Genomic DNA, 14,529 nt, shown 5'->3' on the forward strand with positions numbered 1-14,529 from the left:
CATCCGTTTCCCTGGTTGCTATGACCATTTGCGCTTTGTCTCTCTGTCTCATTTTCTTGCAGACTCTTTTCAAATGTCCAACTTTCCCGCATCCATGGCATGTTTCAGTGCGGTAGTGGCATTCAGTTGGTTGATGGTTATCTTTGCCACATCGATAGCACTGCCATTTCTCTGAAACCCGTTGTTTTCCTCTAGAATCATCCTGCCGGCCGTAACGTGAACTTTGACCTTTCATGTGATGTCGTCTGTCACTTGGAGTATTGAAGACTTTGTTAACTGCACCTTTTGGTGTCTCGGCGTGTTCTCTCAATTCTTTTGTGTCCTTGTAGGCCAATTCCAGAGCAAGTGTAATTTCACAGGCTTTTTGGAAAGTTAGGTCTTTTTCTGAGAGTAGCCTTTTGTGATACCGCTCCCCTAAGAGGCCACATACAAACTTATCCCTGAGTGCATCATTAAGAAATTGTCCAAAGTCACAAGTGCACGCTAGTTTCTTCAGTGCAAGGATATAGTCAGAGACTGATTCATCTTGCTTTTGCTGTCGTTTGTAGAATCGGAACCTTTCTGCTATCAAGATAGGCTTTGGCTTGAAATGCAGTGACATAGCTTTCGTGAGGCTATCGTAAGTCTCCTCACTGACTTTTTTCGGTGCAACCAAATTTTTAAGTAATCCATATTCGGTCGGACCCAAAACACTCAGGAATACATCCGCATTCTTTCCTGCATCAATGTCATTTGCAGACATCCATCTTTCAAACCTTTCCAAATATGAATCAAAATCTTCTTTCTTACTGTCAAATTCTGGAACCTTTCCAATATATGCCATTTCTGCAGGTGTAGTCTAATTTGAATGTCACTGCAACTTTATAATTCTCCCTCTTTCAATACATTCTTCAGTTGACTGCCTTTTTAGTTAATCTCCGTTTTTTCTTTGTCAATTTAAACCACTTCCTTTTGTCTTGACAACGATTTTCCCTTTTTGTTACAGTCACTCACCACTGGATGGCGCTCTTGCGCTTTCAAATGTCGTGCCTTGCTTAGCATCGAAAACTATTTCAATAGCTAGCAACTACGGTTTCTTCTGAACCAGAAAACATGCAAAATCTTGCATTTAGGAGACGGTATACTCATCAAACATCTTTAGTTTTCATCACTGATGTGGATTCACTTCGTTACCTCGTCGCCACTGTAATATTTGTAGGTGAAGAAAGGGTAGACACGGAGACAGAAGGAAGGTACGTCTATTTGCTATTTACTTGGAACTCGAATGCCGGTATACAGTTAGTGGAGTGGCTTATACAGATACCGTAATTACCTTTATACTATGGCCAACCTTACCGTAGAACATATAAACTACTACACACAAGACAGATATCCTCTGTGACACTCATCCAAAACCTGATTTCTAAAGAGAAATCTCCCTTATTGTGGATCTAAACCAGACCTGATGCTGCACAACCACTTTTTCCCTCTTCCACTCAGACTTTGCCTTTACCCTTTTATTTAGTTTGAATTGAAATATGTACTTAAATTGGGCAGGAACTATATTTAGTGTACCCCGAAAAGACCTTGGTAAAATAAGTATTATTGTATGATTATGATTGTGGTTACTGTTATTATGACAAAGGGTTAAAAAAAAAAAGCCCTACTTCAGTAACCGCATATGCACACACACACACACACACACACACACACACACACACACACATGCAGCTCAAGCCAAACATGCACCCATATAGAAGCATTGGCAATAGCAGCCATGTCTCATCAAGATGCCATAATATTTTACACTGCAATGATTTCAGACTTTCATTTGTTTACACCTTGGCCCAGTGTTTAGGAAAGAAGTGGGAATACAGTTCTCTTTTCTGAAAGCTTTTCAAGGTGGCATAAAGAGATGGCTTTGTTATGTAAATACCATGTACAAAAAAATACGTCTCCCATTACCTCCTGACCTTATTTCATATGACAAGAAATGGGCAGTGCAGATGTCAGGTTAGCCTGGTAACCATAAAAGGTAGTGTAGGCTATCCCACAGAGAAAGTTTCACGTGGAGCTAAAAATCTTTTTTGTACTTTCATAACTTGGTTCCTAAGGTTCACTGAAGTTGTTACTTGGTCATGCAGACCTAGTCCTAACAGCTTTGTTACACGAAAACCAGATGATTCGATAGTAACCTACTTTCCTGCACTTCAAACGAGTTTTTGTGCGGTACAGCACAGCGGAGTTCCCTTGGATATGGAGGAGTTTGCGCATGCGTATGACCTGAACGCTGAACTGAGATTGAGGGAATTTAGAGCTCGCTGACGAAGTGACAACACCTTGCTGACACATGGCAAGGCGTGTGTGAGTAAATAGCCGCGGATCGCCCGAAAAGCCCGAAACATTTAGTCGCTATCAGCAGACTAAGATGTTGACGTTTTGTTCAATACATTTTGTTGGCTGTTACGCAAACTGACGACGGACTACAACGAGTCACAGGGAGCAACGTGAAAACTTGTCAGACGACCAGCTTCCATAATTAGGAAACAGAATATGGACCAGGAAGGAAAAGCAAAAACTTCAAGAGGATATCTGGCTTCAATCATTTGGAAAAGCTGCCTGTTGGCTTGATGAAATACAGATGGATGGATTGGCACTACTTTGATCATAAGGCAGTATTTTCCTTTGAAATACCTAGTTTGGTTAAGAACTTGTTGCGAACACAGGGGTTTTGGGAATAACCCAGCAGTGGCTGGTTGCGGTGCTAACGTTAGCAAGCAGTGCTAGTTTCGCAAAAAGTTAATAAAGCGTCTCAAAAAAGCAACTAAATCAAGAGACCAAATGTAGATTGTTTTTTATATGTTGTTATATGTTACAGTGAAATGCACTTTACAAAACAAAGTTGCGTTAAAAGCGACACATTGGTTGTTGGATAGCTATCAAAGTAACAGCGTTAAACCAAACTGTACTTCACATTTGGCCTGGATTTATTTCCCATTCCAGTTCCAGTTGACATTAGCTAGCTTGCTAAGTATATATGGTAAAATTTGGCTTGGTTTGGTTGGAGGGCACTCGGATACGTTGTTGACAGCCTCGATTTGTTGTAGCCTTGAGGGTAAAAGTGAAGAATTCAGTTTGCTTTAGGATGCTGATTGAATTGCTAGAATATTTTAGGGAGTCAGGCTTAACTAGGGATGTACTTTGGTAGCTTGCCAACCAACGTTTAGCCTGCTAGCTAACACTAGCTGGCTGGGGTGGTCTTGGTAAGAACAAAATAGAGCTTCATTCATTGCACTAGGTTTTTATTTATGTGCTAACTTTTGTTATCTCATACGAGACATATCACTTAACTGTTACCTCTCAATGGTAATTTACAAGAATCGACATTGTTCTGATCTAGATGAGCAAGAAAGAACTGCATGCGTTAGCTAATAGTTAGCCTACTTGTTTACGAATAACGTTAGAAAAGTGACAGGGCCATTTGCGATGGCACGAATTGAGAATGGTCGGCAGCAGGCGGACGCCGTGAGCATTCACACTGTTGGAAGTCAGTTTGATGAGGAGAGTTCTTTTGGTTCCGACTCTGAGATCAACGGTTTCGCTTATACAGAGCGACAGACGGATAGATATGGATTTATTGGAGGCGCCCAGAAACACTCCGTCGAAAAGTAAGTGACTTGTACGCCCCGTCATGTCCCATCACGTTTCACTCAAACATCAGGCATTCAGCGATACACAGTGTCACTTATTATTAGCGCTTTGACTGCTTCTTTGTAAAAAGTTATCTTTGACAGCTCTGTTGCCTATTTGGACACTGCCACTGGTATATGTATTGCCATAAGTCCAGTTATATCCCTCAAGTTGTAACCCTTTTTTACTCGTTAACAATACTTTGTGACATTGTAACATGTTCCCGATTAGGCTTTTTCACATCAGCACAATTGATAGAAGTGTGAAATGGTGAAAAAACTAGCAGCGGTCTTGTGACTTCTTCTAAAAAAATTCTGATGCAGCACTTTTTTTTTCTTCTGAAGTCACTGACCTGTCAGGTTCAGAAACTCCCTTATCGTTAAGTGCGGGGGAAAATGCCAATTGTGTTTCTAAAGAAACTTTGTATTCTTTCAAAATGGTATAATCTCCCATGTCATTGAGTGATGCAAATCAGAGGTAGAACTAGTGTGTGTGCGTGTCTCTCTCTCTCTCTCTCTCATTGGTGTGTCTGTCTGTGCATGATCTGCTGTGGAGGGAAGTTTGTTTGCTTACACAAAACAGCTCAATCGAGCGTAGCTAGAGATAAAGTATGGTTTGGTCCATAGGGACACAGACCAAAGGGGATCTTTACTTTTCAGTTGGGTAACAAAGCTCAGTGCCACATACTAACATTTTTAAAAATGTACTCACATACTCTATATGTGTGTGTTTGAGAGACTTTTTTTTTTTTTTTTTTGACCTACTGAAATGCGGTTACAGTGCTGTTTAGACTGAGAGGAGAGAGTCGTGGAGCAGAAGGGCAGGAACCGCTCTTATCTTATCTCCTCATCTCTCTCTCTCTCATCCGTCCCTCACCTCACGTGTTTGTGTTTGTGTCTGTCACTCCCCCCCCCCCCCCCCCCCCCCCAACCACCATACAAACACAAACACACAATTTTAATTAATTACTTGGAGAAGATGGTCTGTAATAGGCTGAATCCATTCCTAGGATATGCATTGTAGTTTAACTTGTGTGAAGCCAATCAACGCATGATGTTGATGCCCTTGTAGGATGCAATGCAGTACACTTTGATGGCAGAAAACTTTGAATCCTGTTCCTGATCTCTTAGACAAGAGCCATCATAGACAAGGGGACGGTATGGGGGAAATGACCGGGGAGACTGATATGCTAGAACAACCCCCTAAGTTCATAAGTGACGGTGGTAGTGAAAACTCACTTTTAACAGGAAGAAACCCTGAGCAGAACCCAGCTCAGAGGAGGGGGCCCATCTGCCTGTGGCCCGCCCAAGTTGTTGGTGTAAAACAGGGGGAACTCCAAGCAGAATGGTAGAGAACAGACAGGAAGAGACTAGCTGTTCTAAAGCAGTGAAGCAGGATATGTTAGCATTAGCATGCCCACAAATGAAAGTTAAAGACTGTGGTGGGTTGTTTTAAGGTGAAAGAAATGAAACAATTCTGTTGTCAGTGTAAAACAGGAAACTCAAAGAGTTCTCTGGAGAAGGTGACGAAACCCAGAGCACTGAAATGCTCCTCCTCAAGGTTATGTAATCAGGCTATGTTTTAATCTAATTTCTTCATAGTTCAAACATGGCCTTTTCTCCTCAGTTGGTAACAGTGAGTGTTCCTGGAGGGGTTGTGCTTGCACTCTTAAAGTATTGGGAGCAAATGACGTGTTGGAGTAGACACGGCTGTTTGGGTGTGTGTGTGTGTGGGGGGGGGGGGGGTGTTTGTGGAACAATCAGTGTCCAGGAACAGGACATTTCTCTGTTTGGACATGCAGTCCCTCTTTCCCTCTCTCTCTGTGTTTGTGTGTTTTTTAAAAAAAAAAATGAGAACAACATATGCGCAATATGTAGATTAGTGGCTCTTGGAAAATGTGCACGGTGTCCAATGTTGTGTGTGAGAGTGTGTGTGTGCCCAGTGTGTCGTAATGAGCTCATTTTTTCCTTCTCAGATATATTTTTTTCTTCTGGTCAGGAATTCCTGCCGTTGCTGACTGTGCCAGGCTGCTCTGCTTGCATTTTTTCAGAAAGTGTGTGTGTGTGTGTGTGTGTGTGTGTGTGTGTGTGTCTCTCTGTGTGTCTGTGTGTGTGTGTGTGTGTGTGTGCGCGTCTGTGTGTCTCTGTGTGTGTGTGTGTGTGTGTCTCTGTGTGTGTGTGTGTGTGTGTGTCTGTGTGTGTGTGTGTGTGTGTGTGTGTGTGTCTGTGTATGTCTGTGTGTGTCTGTGTGTCTGTGTGTGTGTCTCTGTGTGTGTCTGTGTCTGTGTCTGTGTCTGTGTGTGTGAGTGTTTGAGAGACACAGAGAGAGAGAAATATTGGACGAGAGCCCTACCCTCCACTGCACCGCCCCACCAGGTGATGCCCTCTTAATGTTTATGTTATCCAAAGTGAGGTAGTCAATACCCAAACACTAGTAGGATGCCAGGATGTCTCTTCTTTTTGAGCTTATGGTAATGTGCTGAAGCAACTTTCAGAGACTTTAAACAAAAAACAAAATAGTTAGGCTGCCCCGCTGTTCTGTACAGTTCAATACTCACATGTGAGTCACAGTATTACCATATGCTAGTTATTTTCCTTACATTTCACAAACGTGCAGACTGCATGCACGTTGTATTCAGATCCACAGACCATCTCTGGAGCCCTTCAGAGTCTCTCTGGAGTTGATCAGGGCTCAAAATGCAAAGAGGAGCTGGAGAAGAGAGGGGAGAAACTAAAAAAAAATACTCTCTCAGCTCCAACTTCACAATAGAGAGACGCAAAGAGAGACACTGCTGTCTGTCAAATTCTCTGTGTGGGAACATTTACATTCAGCATTGAGTAAGATGACAAGGGAAAGAAGACCCTTAACAAAGACCAGTCTGCAAGCACTGTGTGAACACTGTTGGGTTCTTGAGAGGAGACACATCTAGCATGGTGTCTCATTACCATTGCCATCACCTGGCCATATCACAGGTGGAGCAGGGAAAGTCCACTTGTGTCGGGAAAACACAACAATCTTCTGCAATTGCCCTCCAAAAACAATTCGACTTAGACAAACACAGACTTCCACCAAGGCCAAATCTCACAATGTTGGTGGAAGTGATACTAAATTGGTAGAGCCTCCCAGTGAGTCGGCTCTAAACCATATTTCATGGAAATCGAGCCAGAAGTTTTTGCGTAATCTTGCTCACTGACAAACAAAGAAACCGCACCAAAAACATAACCTTCTTGGCGGAGGTAACCAAAAAGCTGTGGGAGTATTTATAACCAAAGATTTGCAGCCATATTAGGCAGTTACTGACTTGTGATTATGTCACCTGATGGAAAAATGAACCTCGTTGCAATGTCCCCTCCCACACATATTTCAACAGCAAAGCTCTATCAATTTGTTTTGAATGTCTCTCTGTGATGTTCCAGACATCTTATCTAAATATCTCCACTGATGGTTTGACCTCCAGGGCAAGTGAAAGCTACCTCACTGTAGTAGACAGAAACCAGACCTCAGTCATGATGATATATTTCTGAATATATATTTTTTTGTTTGTTTGAAGGCAAACAACTAGTTGTTTAAAGAGTGATTTAATTATTATTATTTTGTATTAAATATAAACATACAAAAACCGTACCGTAACCATGGCCCAAAAACCATGATGTATACCAAACCATGGAACCACTCTACCGATTCAACCCAGAACTCTCTGGTCTTGTCAGTCACTCTCTGGTTTTGGAGTGGTGCAGCATGTTTGTGTGGCAGAGATGAGGTGTCTGTAGGCCTGTGTGTGTGTGTGTGTGTGTGTGTGTGTGTGTGTGTGTGTGTGTGTGTGTGTGTGTGTGTGTGTGTGTGTGTGTGTGTGTGTGTGTGTGTGTGTGTGTGTGTGTGTGTGTGTGTGTGTGTGTGTGTGTGTGTGTGTGTGTACCCCTGTGTATGTGTACGTGTGTGTGTGTGTACCTGTGCACGACGGCACAGTGTCTGTAGGCAGGTAGGCACCCATGGAATATATAAGCCTAGATTTCAGGTAGACAGACAGACAGTAGAACCTAGATGTCCAGTGGACAGAGACAGCGTGTGTGTGTGTGTGTGTGTGTGTGTGCGCACATTTGTGTGACTGTACACCAGGGTGGGAAATTTACATATTTTTTAGGGGGACATTTTTGCCCCCACTTACTGAAATCCAGGGGCATAGGACAAAAAAATTGGGGGCACTTTTAGAAACTTGTGAAAAAACCTTTTTTTCAAAATAATAAACACAATTTAGGCTTAAAGCAGCAATACAGGATTCTGTTCCAAAACTTGTACGCTAACTACCTAAAAGGCATGCAAAAACCTGTTAACCACCACCAACAGCCCAGCTGACACTAATAGAAGCTTGCCAACACACTAACTGGTGTCTTTTTGCAGTATACCTGGCATGTCATGCATGTGAAACATTTTCTTCCATTTTTGCAGGGTGTTCTAGCCAGTTTCACAGAACTACATAGGGCATATCTTGGATGGCTAGTGGGAAAGACACAGGTCGATCTGTCCTTCACATGACCATATGCGATCAAAATTAATTAGAGGATGGTACCAAAACTAGTTGCCTATAGAACCATACCTCAAAAAGTGTTAAATTGTTGCACAGTGTAACTTTAAAGTATATAAACAATTGTCATCAAATGGCAATAATAAGACTATTAGGCATTAGTTTACAAATTCAAAGTGTTTTCTTAGACAACGTAAATTAGACAACGTAAATACGACAATCATTTTCACGTTTATTCTTATTTCTTTGTGGTTATGAGTTGTTATTACTACATTTCATAATTCAACTATTAACAATCGTTTTTTTCTTTCTTTTTTATAATAATAACACATTATATTAATGGATTTTTGTGTTACCTTTAATCATGTTGTACCTACCATAGTAGGCCTACAGGAAATACAGTTAAAACTAGTAAGCTAGCTTTTTTTGAGGGGGGGCGCAGTTCGGCGGCGCGGTTCAAATAGCACTCCACAATGAGAAGAAAACAGGTTTTGAGTAAAACATTTGTTACCGAGGTTAAAGGACTGCATATTTCTGCTTTCACTACATGGCACTGCATGAGATGGTACATATGGGTGTGGTCTGCAATGGGAATAGGGACCAATCCGCACTGCACTGGATTACATCAATATGAATGATTGTTACACTATAACAATTACACATAACCAATATTATTAAGACACATATCATAGTGGACATTACACTAAGCAACATAGGTCTCATTCGTATTATATTTACAGTATGAGCTGTATGAACTCATCCTTATTACATAAGTCAATATAAGATCACCTATAAGAGAACATGCTAATGGCTACTATTATGCTATTTATTATGCTAATCGCAAATCGCTGCTAATAGCAATGTAGTAAATCCCACTACTAACTTCATGAAACAGACTTACTTTTATCAGGTACGCACACAATGCCTCACATACGAATTGAAACAATGATGATTGGAAAACTAGGCACTCAGTATGTTTAACAACTTAACTATTACTGCCACTGAATTGGCTAGGAATGAAATGTATCGATATAACTGTTAATCTTAATTGAGGGAGCTACACACGTCACGCCATTACTAACGGAGTCTTTCGTACAATATTAAAAAAACTAGAGGTGCACCGAAAATTCGGCCGAAAACGCAAAAAAAGACCCATTCGGCTTTCGGCCGAAAGCCAAATGAGTGGCCGAATCGGAGGCCGAAAAGTGGTGGTGACGCAAAATTATACAATCTTGTCTGGTTACACAAGCAAGGAGCACAGGCCACCTAAACGATCTCAAAATAGTAAAATGTAACAATGACGCCACCCCCTCTAGCTTTTTATGGGTCGTCAGAGTTCCTAATTTCCGTCTCCTCAATGCAATGTATTTCTGCAACTTGTCTTCTAATGCCTTCTCAAGGCCAATTTAGGGTTGTTTTAGACGCAGAGCCGTAAGCACGTAAGATACACAACCACCCCTTGCGCGGTAAAATACCCCCCCTTACGTGCTTAAGTGCGTCGCCCAAAACTATGCGACTAAAACAATACGGCCCAGCGCAGCTCGCAAAGACTTTGATTGGCCAGCTACCACAGCCTTTCACAGAGTCAAACGTTTCCGGGTTAATAGCATACTACAGTGTTTTTTTAGACCCAGACATTTTTTTAAATCATGAATACCCTGCAGACCGTCTCACAAGCCTTTTCTTATGGATTAGGAACAAACATAACAGAAGAGGTCCGAAGACATGAACTCCTTTACAAATACTCTTTAAACACTTATAAGGACGCTCAAATTACCGCAAATTTATGGAGAGAATATCCCATTCTCACCCGCGATTGTTTGGAGAGAATGTGGTAATTCACGAACAAATAGGTACTTTCATATTCATTTTCCGCCACTTATGAGTCATGGTGATATCTTTCATTGAGTTCATATAGAGATTGCTAATGTGACGTCATGAACGCAACGCATTTTGGGAATCCGCGGCACAAACAAGTCGGCGCGAGCATAGACATGTACACTCATAGATGTATGGATGCTGGAAATTGGGTAACAGGTTGATGTCCCCGGACCAGTCGCTGTGCTCATAGGGATCAACTCCTTTGACTCCTTTGAGTTTTTCGATATACCTTGTCTTTGCGTCTTTATTTAATTTTAGTCTGTATGGCCCGACAATGTTTAATTTCTCTCGCTGCATTTGGTGTGATTTTGAGGTGCTTGAAGCCGCTAACTGACCGCTTACAGCTACTGTATGTTCAATACGTACTAGACCAATTCGCTACTTGCTGCTTGGACTTCAATTGTTTTCAAGCAGCAATCAGCGACCTGGCCAAACGTACCCACAATTCTATGCGTTTCATGACGTATATTAGCAACCCTTATTGACGTGAATCAATCAATTGCACCCGCGACTTTGATAGAATGAGCCCGGTCTGCTCATATACAAAAGTTAACATTAACCAGCTGTTACCTTGTGGCCAGCACCATTGTAGTTACAAGCATTGACAACATGATGAGATTCTCTCGCCGTTTACCACCTCATCTTTGAATAATGTAACTCATAAACACATCGTTTTAAAGCCTGTCACAGTCATTAAAAGATGTGTCAATAAACAAACTTTTGCGTCATGTGATCTGTCTTTTTCGCCACTGGTACTGAATTGCCAACATTTGTATTTTGTGTAACACATGTATTCATAACACCAAGCCTTTCGCCCACTACACTTTCATGCTCCGGTAAGTTTTTTTCCTTTGTCCTGTTCTTCCACACCAGACATCGTACACGTTGCAGAGTTAATGCTCAAGCTGCTCTTCCTTACACGGAACTTTTCTTTATAAACGAGTGCAAAGCAGCTTCTCAAAAATCGCTAAAAACTCCACATTCACTGATTCAAGGCAGGCTATCAGTGTAGATTCTTGCTAGGGGTGAATCACGTTGCTATTTCCAGCATGGAGCAGTTACAGTTTAACTTTCGTTTTTATCCAATTTCAATAGTTATCTTCATTCATCCGTATATCTTCGTATCTTCTTAATACTGAAAGATAGAAAGGATTTTTCGATACCTGTTCTCGTAGAATGCTTCAATGAATTACCAGTTCCAACTTTAGCTTCGGTGGGGAGACCTTTCACCGGTGCAGCAAGCTAGCTGCGTTCCACTCCTTGTACAGGCAATCCAGCGAAGTTCAGCTAAGCTAGTTTTTTGACTAAATGTAGTCCGAGTCTTCTGTACCACGTTTTTTAAGTTCAGTTCTAAAGCTATTAATTGACACGCGTGAAACAAGATAAACTTCAATAAAAAATGTTTACTGGATCAAAAATAGAAATACAAGTTTGCACGGTCAAAAAACTATGTCGCTTCCAACATCTGAGCTCAAAATCTAAAACTAACAGTTCCTTGATATCAGTTCTCCAACATTTGAAGATTTCAAATAAACATTTTTCCTTGAAAAACATGTCCTAAACATTTATTGTTAGCAGTAGATTTAAGCAATATTTAAAAATAGTGTTTTGACAACTTTAAACGGAACTGTCATTTTCGGTATTCGGCCAAGCGATTAATTATTTTTCGGTTTTGGCCACAAATTTTCATTTCGGTGCATCTCTAAAAAAAACAAAGCTTTATTTCAAGAACACAGAGTGCTCAACACTATCCAATAACAACTATCAAAAAACTGTAACTTGAAAACGCATTACTAACTGAACAGCCCGCTATCAGCTCCGGTTAGCATTCAGGCTGGAGAAGTAACTAGGGCCTCCCGCAATCAGTGGTTGTCTGTTACATTTTAAAATCCGGACGTTCCCTTTGTTTTAGTTTCTTCTTATCGACATCTGATCGTCGATTGAAAGGTGTTCCACGAATAGATACAACTGAGTTTTCAGTCGCCATACTCTCAGATTAAAAGTTTCTACTGGCGATGATTCTTCCGTAGATATGTGATATTTAAATCTGATGTGAGGGAATCACAAAATGTCTCTGATTGGACAGTCCTGTCAGCATGATATATAAGAAACCCTTTCATTGGCTGGGGGCGCAAGTGAAGTGCGCCCATGGCTCGAACTGTCATCCACCAATGAGAAGCTGTCCTCGCTCAAATGTTCCTGCCCCTTTTTTTGGCTTCCATAGACTTCCACTTGGCCGGCGCCCACAGGGAGGAGTGGCTTCTCTCTCAGTGATAACGAATGGCAATATATTATATTTGGTCACATTTAAGTGGTTTTTGAAAGGGGCTTACGGTCTCCGGCACACATTTAACGCTTTAAAACAGTACATTTTGGGCAGCTGTGGCCTACTGGTTAGGGTTTCAGGCCGGAAACCGTAGGGTGGCCGGTTCGATCCCCGACCAGTAGGAAAAATGTGGGCGGGGGAAGTGGTAGACCACTGCTCTCCCATGCCCACATCCACGGCTGAAGTGCCCTTGAGCAAGGCACCTAACCCTGATCACTGCTCCCCGGGCGCCGCCAATGGCAGCCCACTGCTTCGGTTTAGTGTTACTTCACTTCACTGTGTGTGTGTGTGTGTCACTTCCCTGGATGGGTTAAATGCAGAGGTTAATTTCAGAGTGTGTGTGTCTACACCACCTCTGCCATAGGAGGACTTTCACTTTCACTTTCATTTCTTATTAAATTATTTGATATATAATGTTTTTTGACATGTCATTTTTTTTCAATTTTTTTTTTTTTAATCTCAAAATTGTAGGGTGGGCGGCGCCCCAGCGCCCTGTATTGACGCACCGCCACTAGTTATCATTCACCGTAGGCGATGGGGTGTTGCTTGGCGCCTGGTGACGAAAGGCCATGTATTTCTGTATGTTTTCGCTCCCCTTGATGAAGTCAGCAGAAAAATTTGCCTGTGGTGGATTTACAACGACTCGGGCAACTCGTTGTCCACAAGTCCGACATGCCTTGAAAAAAAAATCAGGTATTTTTCTCGTCGTCGTCGTCGTCATCCTCCACACAAGGCCAATCTAACTTTAATTTTTTGACAGTCGCTGGGTGTGTGAATTTTATCTTTTAGAACCTGAGATGGTGACAGAGACTGCGCTGATCCTCATTTCTCCTCACTCTCGCAGTCACAGGTCTGATTAGGAAGCGCTCCAAATATTTTTTGTTACAACGTTCGGTTCTTCACGCAACAATCAGTCAAGGCGAAAATCAAAACATTTAATTTTTTTTACTCTCCTAGTAATTTTAGGGGCAAAACTATATTTCTTAGGGGCAGTTTTGCCCTTTGCCCTCGTGTATTTCCGACGCTGCTGTACACTACTGTTTATAAGTTTGGAGTTATTTATAAATTGCATTGCATTGTGACCCCAAACTGTTGAAATGTAGTGTACTAAGTGCTTGTCTGAGTCTGTGTGTCTGTGTCTGTGTGTGTGTGTGTGTGTGTGTGTGTGTGTGTGTGTGAGAGAGAGTGTGAAGAGAGAGGTCGATCCTGTTCAACCAGCTTACATTGGTAAACTTACAGAGAGCACCCCTCCCTTCAGCAGAATCTATTATGCAAGACCACAAACACTGTGGCAGAGAGCTGAAACTGTCATTTTGTGTGTGTGTGTGTGTGTGTGTGTGTGTGTGTGTGTGTGTGTGTGTGTGTGTGTGAGAGAGAGAGAGAGAGACACCCAGTGGAATGTGTATTGTGCCACATACATGCAACTCACTTTATCCTCATTGTCTGTGTGAGCAGCTCCGTTGCAGCATGTGTGTGTGTGTGTGTGTGTGTGTGTGTGTGTGTGTGTGTGTGTGTGTGTGTGTGTGTGTGTGCGTGCCAGTGGTGGTGTAATTGTGTTGAAGGCTTTGCCTCACCAGGCTGGCTGTTGGTAAAGGCCCCACCCCTTTTGACTTGTCAACCGTTAACATTTGAGTATTTTGGCATATCCAAGAAACTGTGTTTTATTTATTTATTAATACACCATGTTTTATTTATTTATTTATTTATTTTGAATCTGTTCTGTAGTACGCCATTGTGGATTTAATCACCTGTGAACTGAAATAGTCTATACGTGTAAAATCTATACATCAGTTGGTGATTGGTAGCTTGGCTAGTGACATGATGTGGTTTTTCCCTATTTTGAAGTGCTGTTCGAAATCTCAACTGTAAAGTCTATTCCCTATAGTCCTCTATTCTAAAATTCTTACATGTGCCGCAAAAATTGACGTGTAGAAACCGTTTTCCAGTATACCACAATGCATTGCAAGGTGAACAAACTGAAGACATTCCTGTTCTTTACATTGTTAACATTCTTAGTTTAAATGTAAGTCACCGGTTGGATGCCTAAATGATGCCTGAAACTTTAATATTAAGCTGTATGAAAACATTTTGAATTGAGTCTACTGCAAATGGTTTTGGTTTAGTTTGAGCT

The 14,529-nt window shown here is 41.6% G+C and overlaps 1 protein-coding gene across 1 annotated transcript in view; it reads left to right on the top strand.

The window, feature by feature from the left end:
* Window positions 1-2,319: 2,319 nt before the first annotated feature.
* The window catches only part of LOC308376877 (TBC1 domain family member 10B-like), a 26,331-nt gene continuing 14,121 nt past the window's right edge, over window positions 2,320-14,529 (top strand). Inside the window, exon 1 of the mRNA XM_080853364.1 lies at window positions 2,320-3,647. Coding sequence (XP_080709490.1) covers window positions 3,466-3,647 — 182 coding nt within the window. The 5' untranslated portion in view covers window positions 2,320-3,465. The remainder of the gene's footprint in view (window positions 3,648-14,529) is intronic.

This window comes from Sprattus sprattus (assembly GCF_963457725.1).
Source record: "Sprattus sprattus genome assembly, chromosome: 16".
In the NCBI taxonomy this organism is placed as follows: domain Eukaryota; kingdom Metazoa; phylum Chordata; class Actinopteri; order Clupeiformes; family Clupeidae; genus Sprattus; species Sprattus sprattus.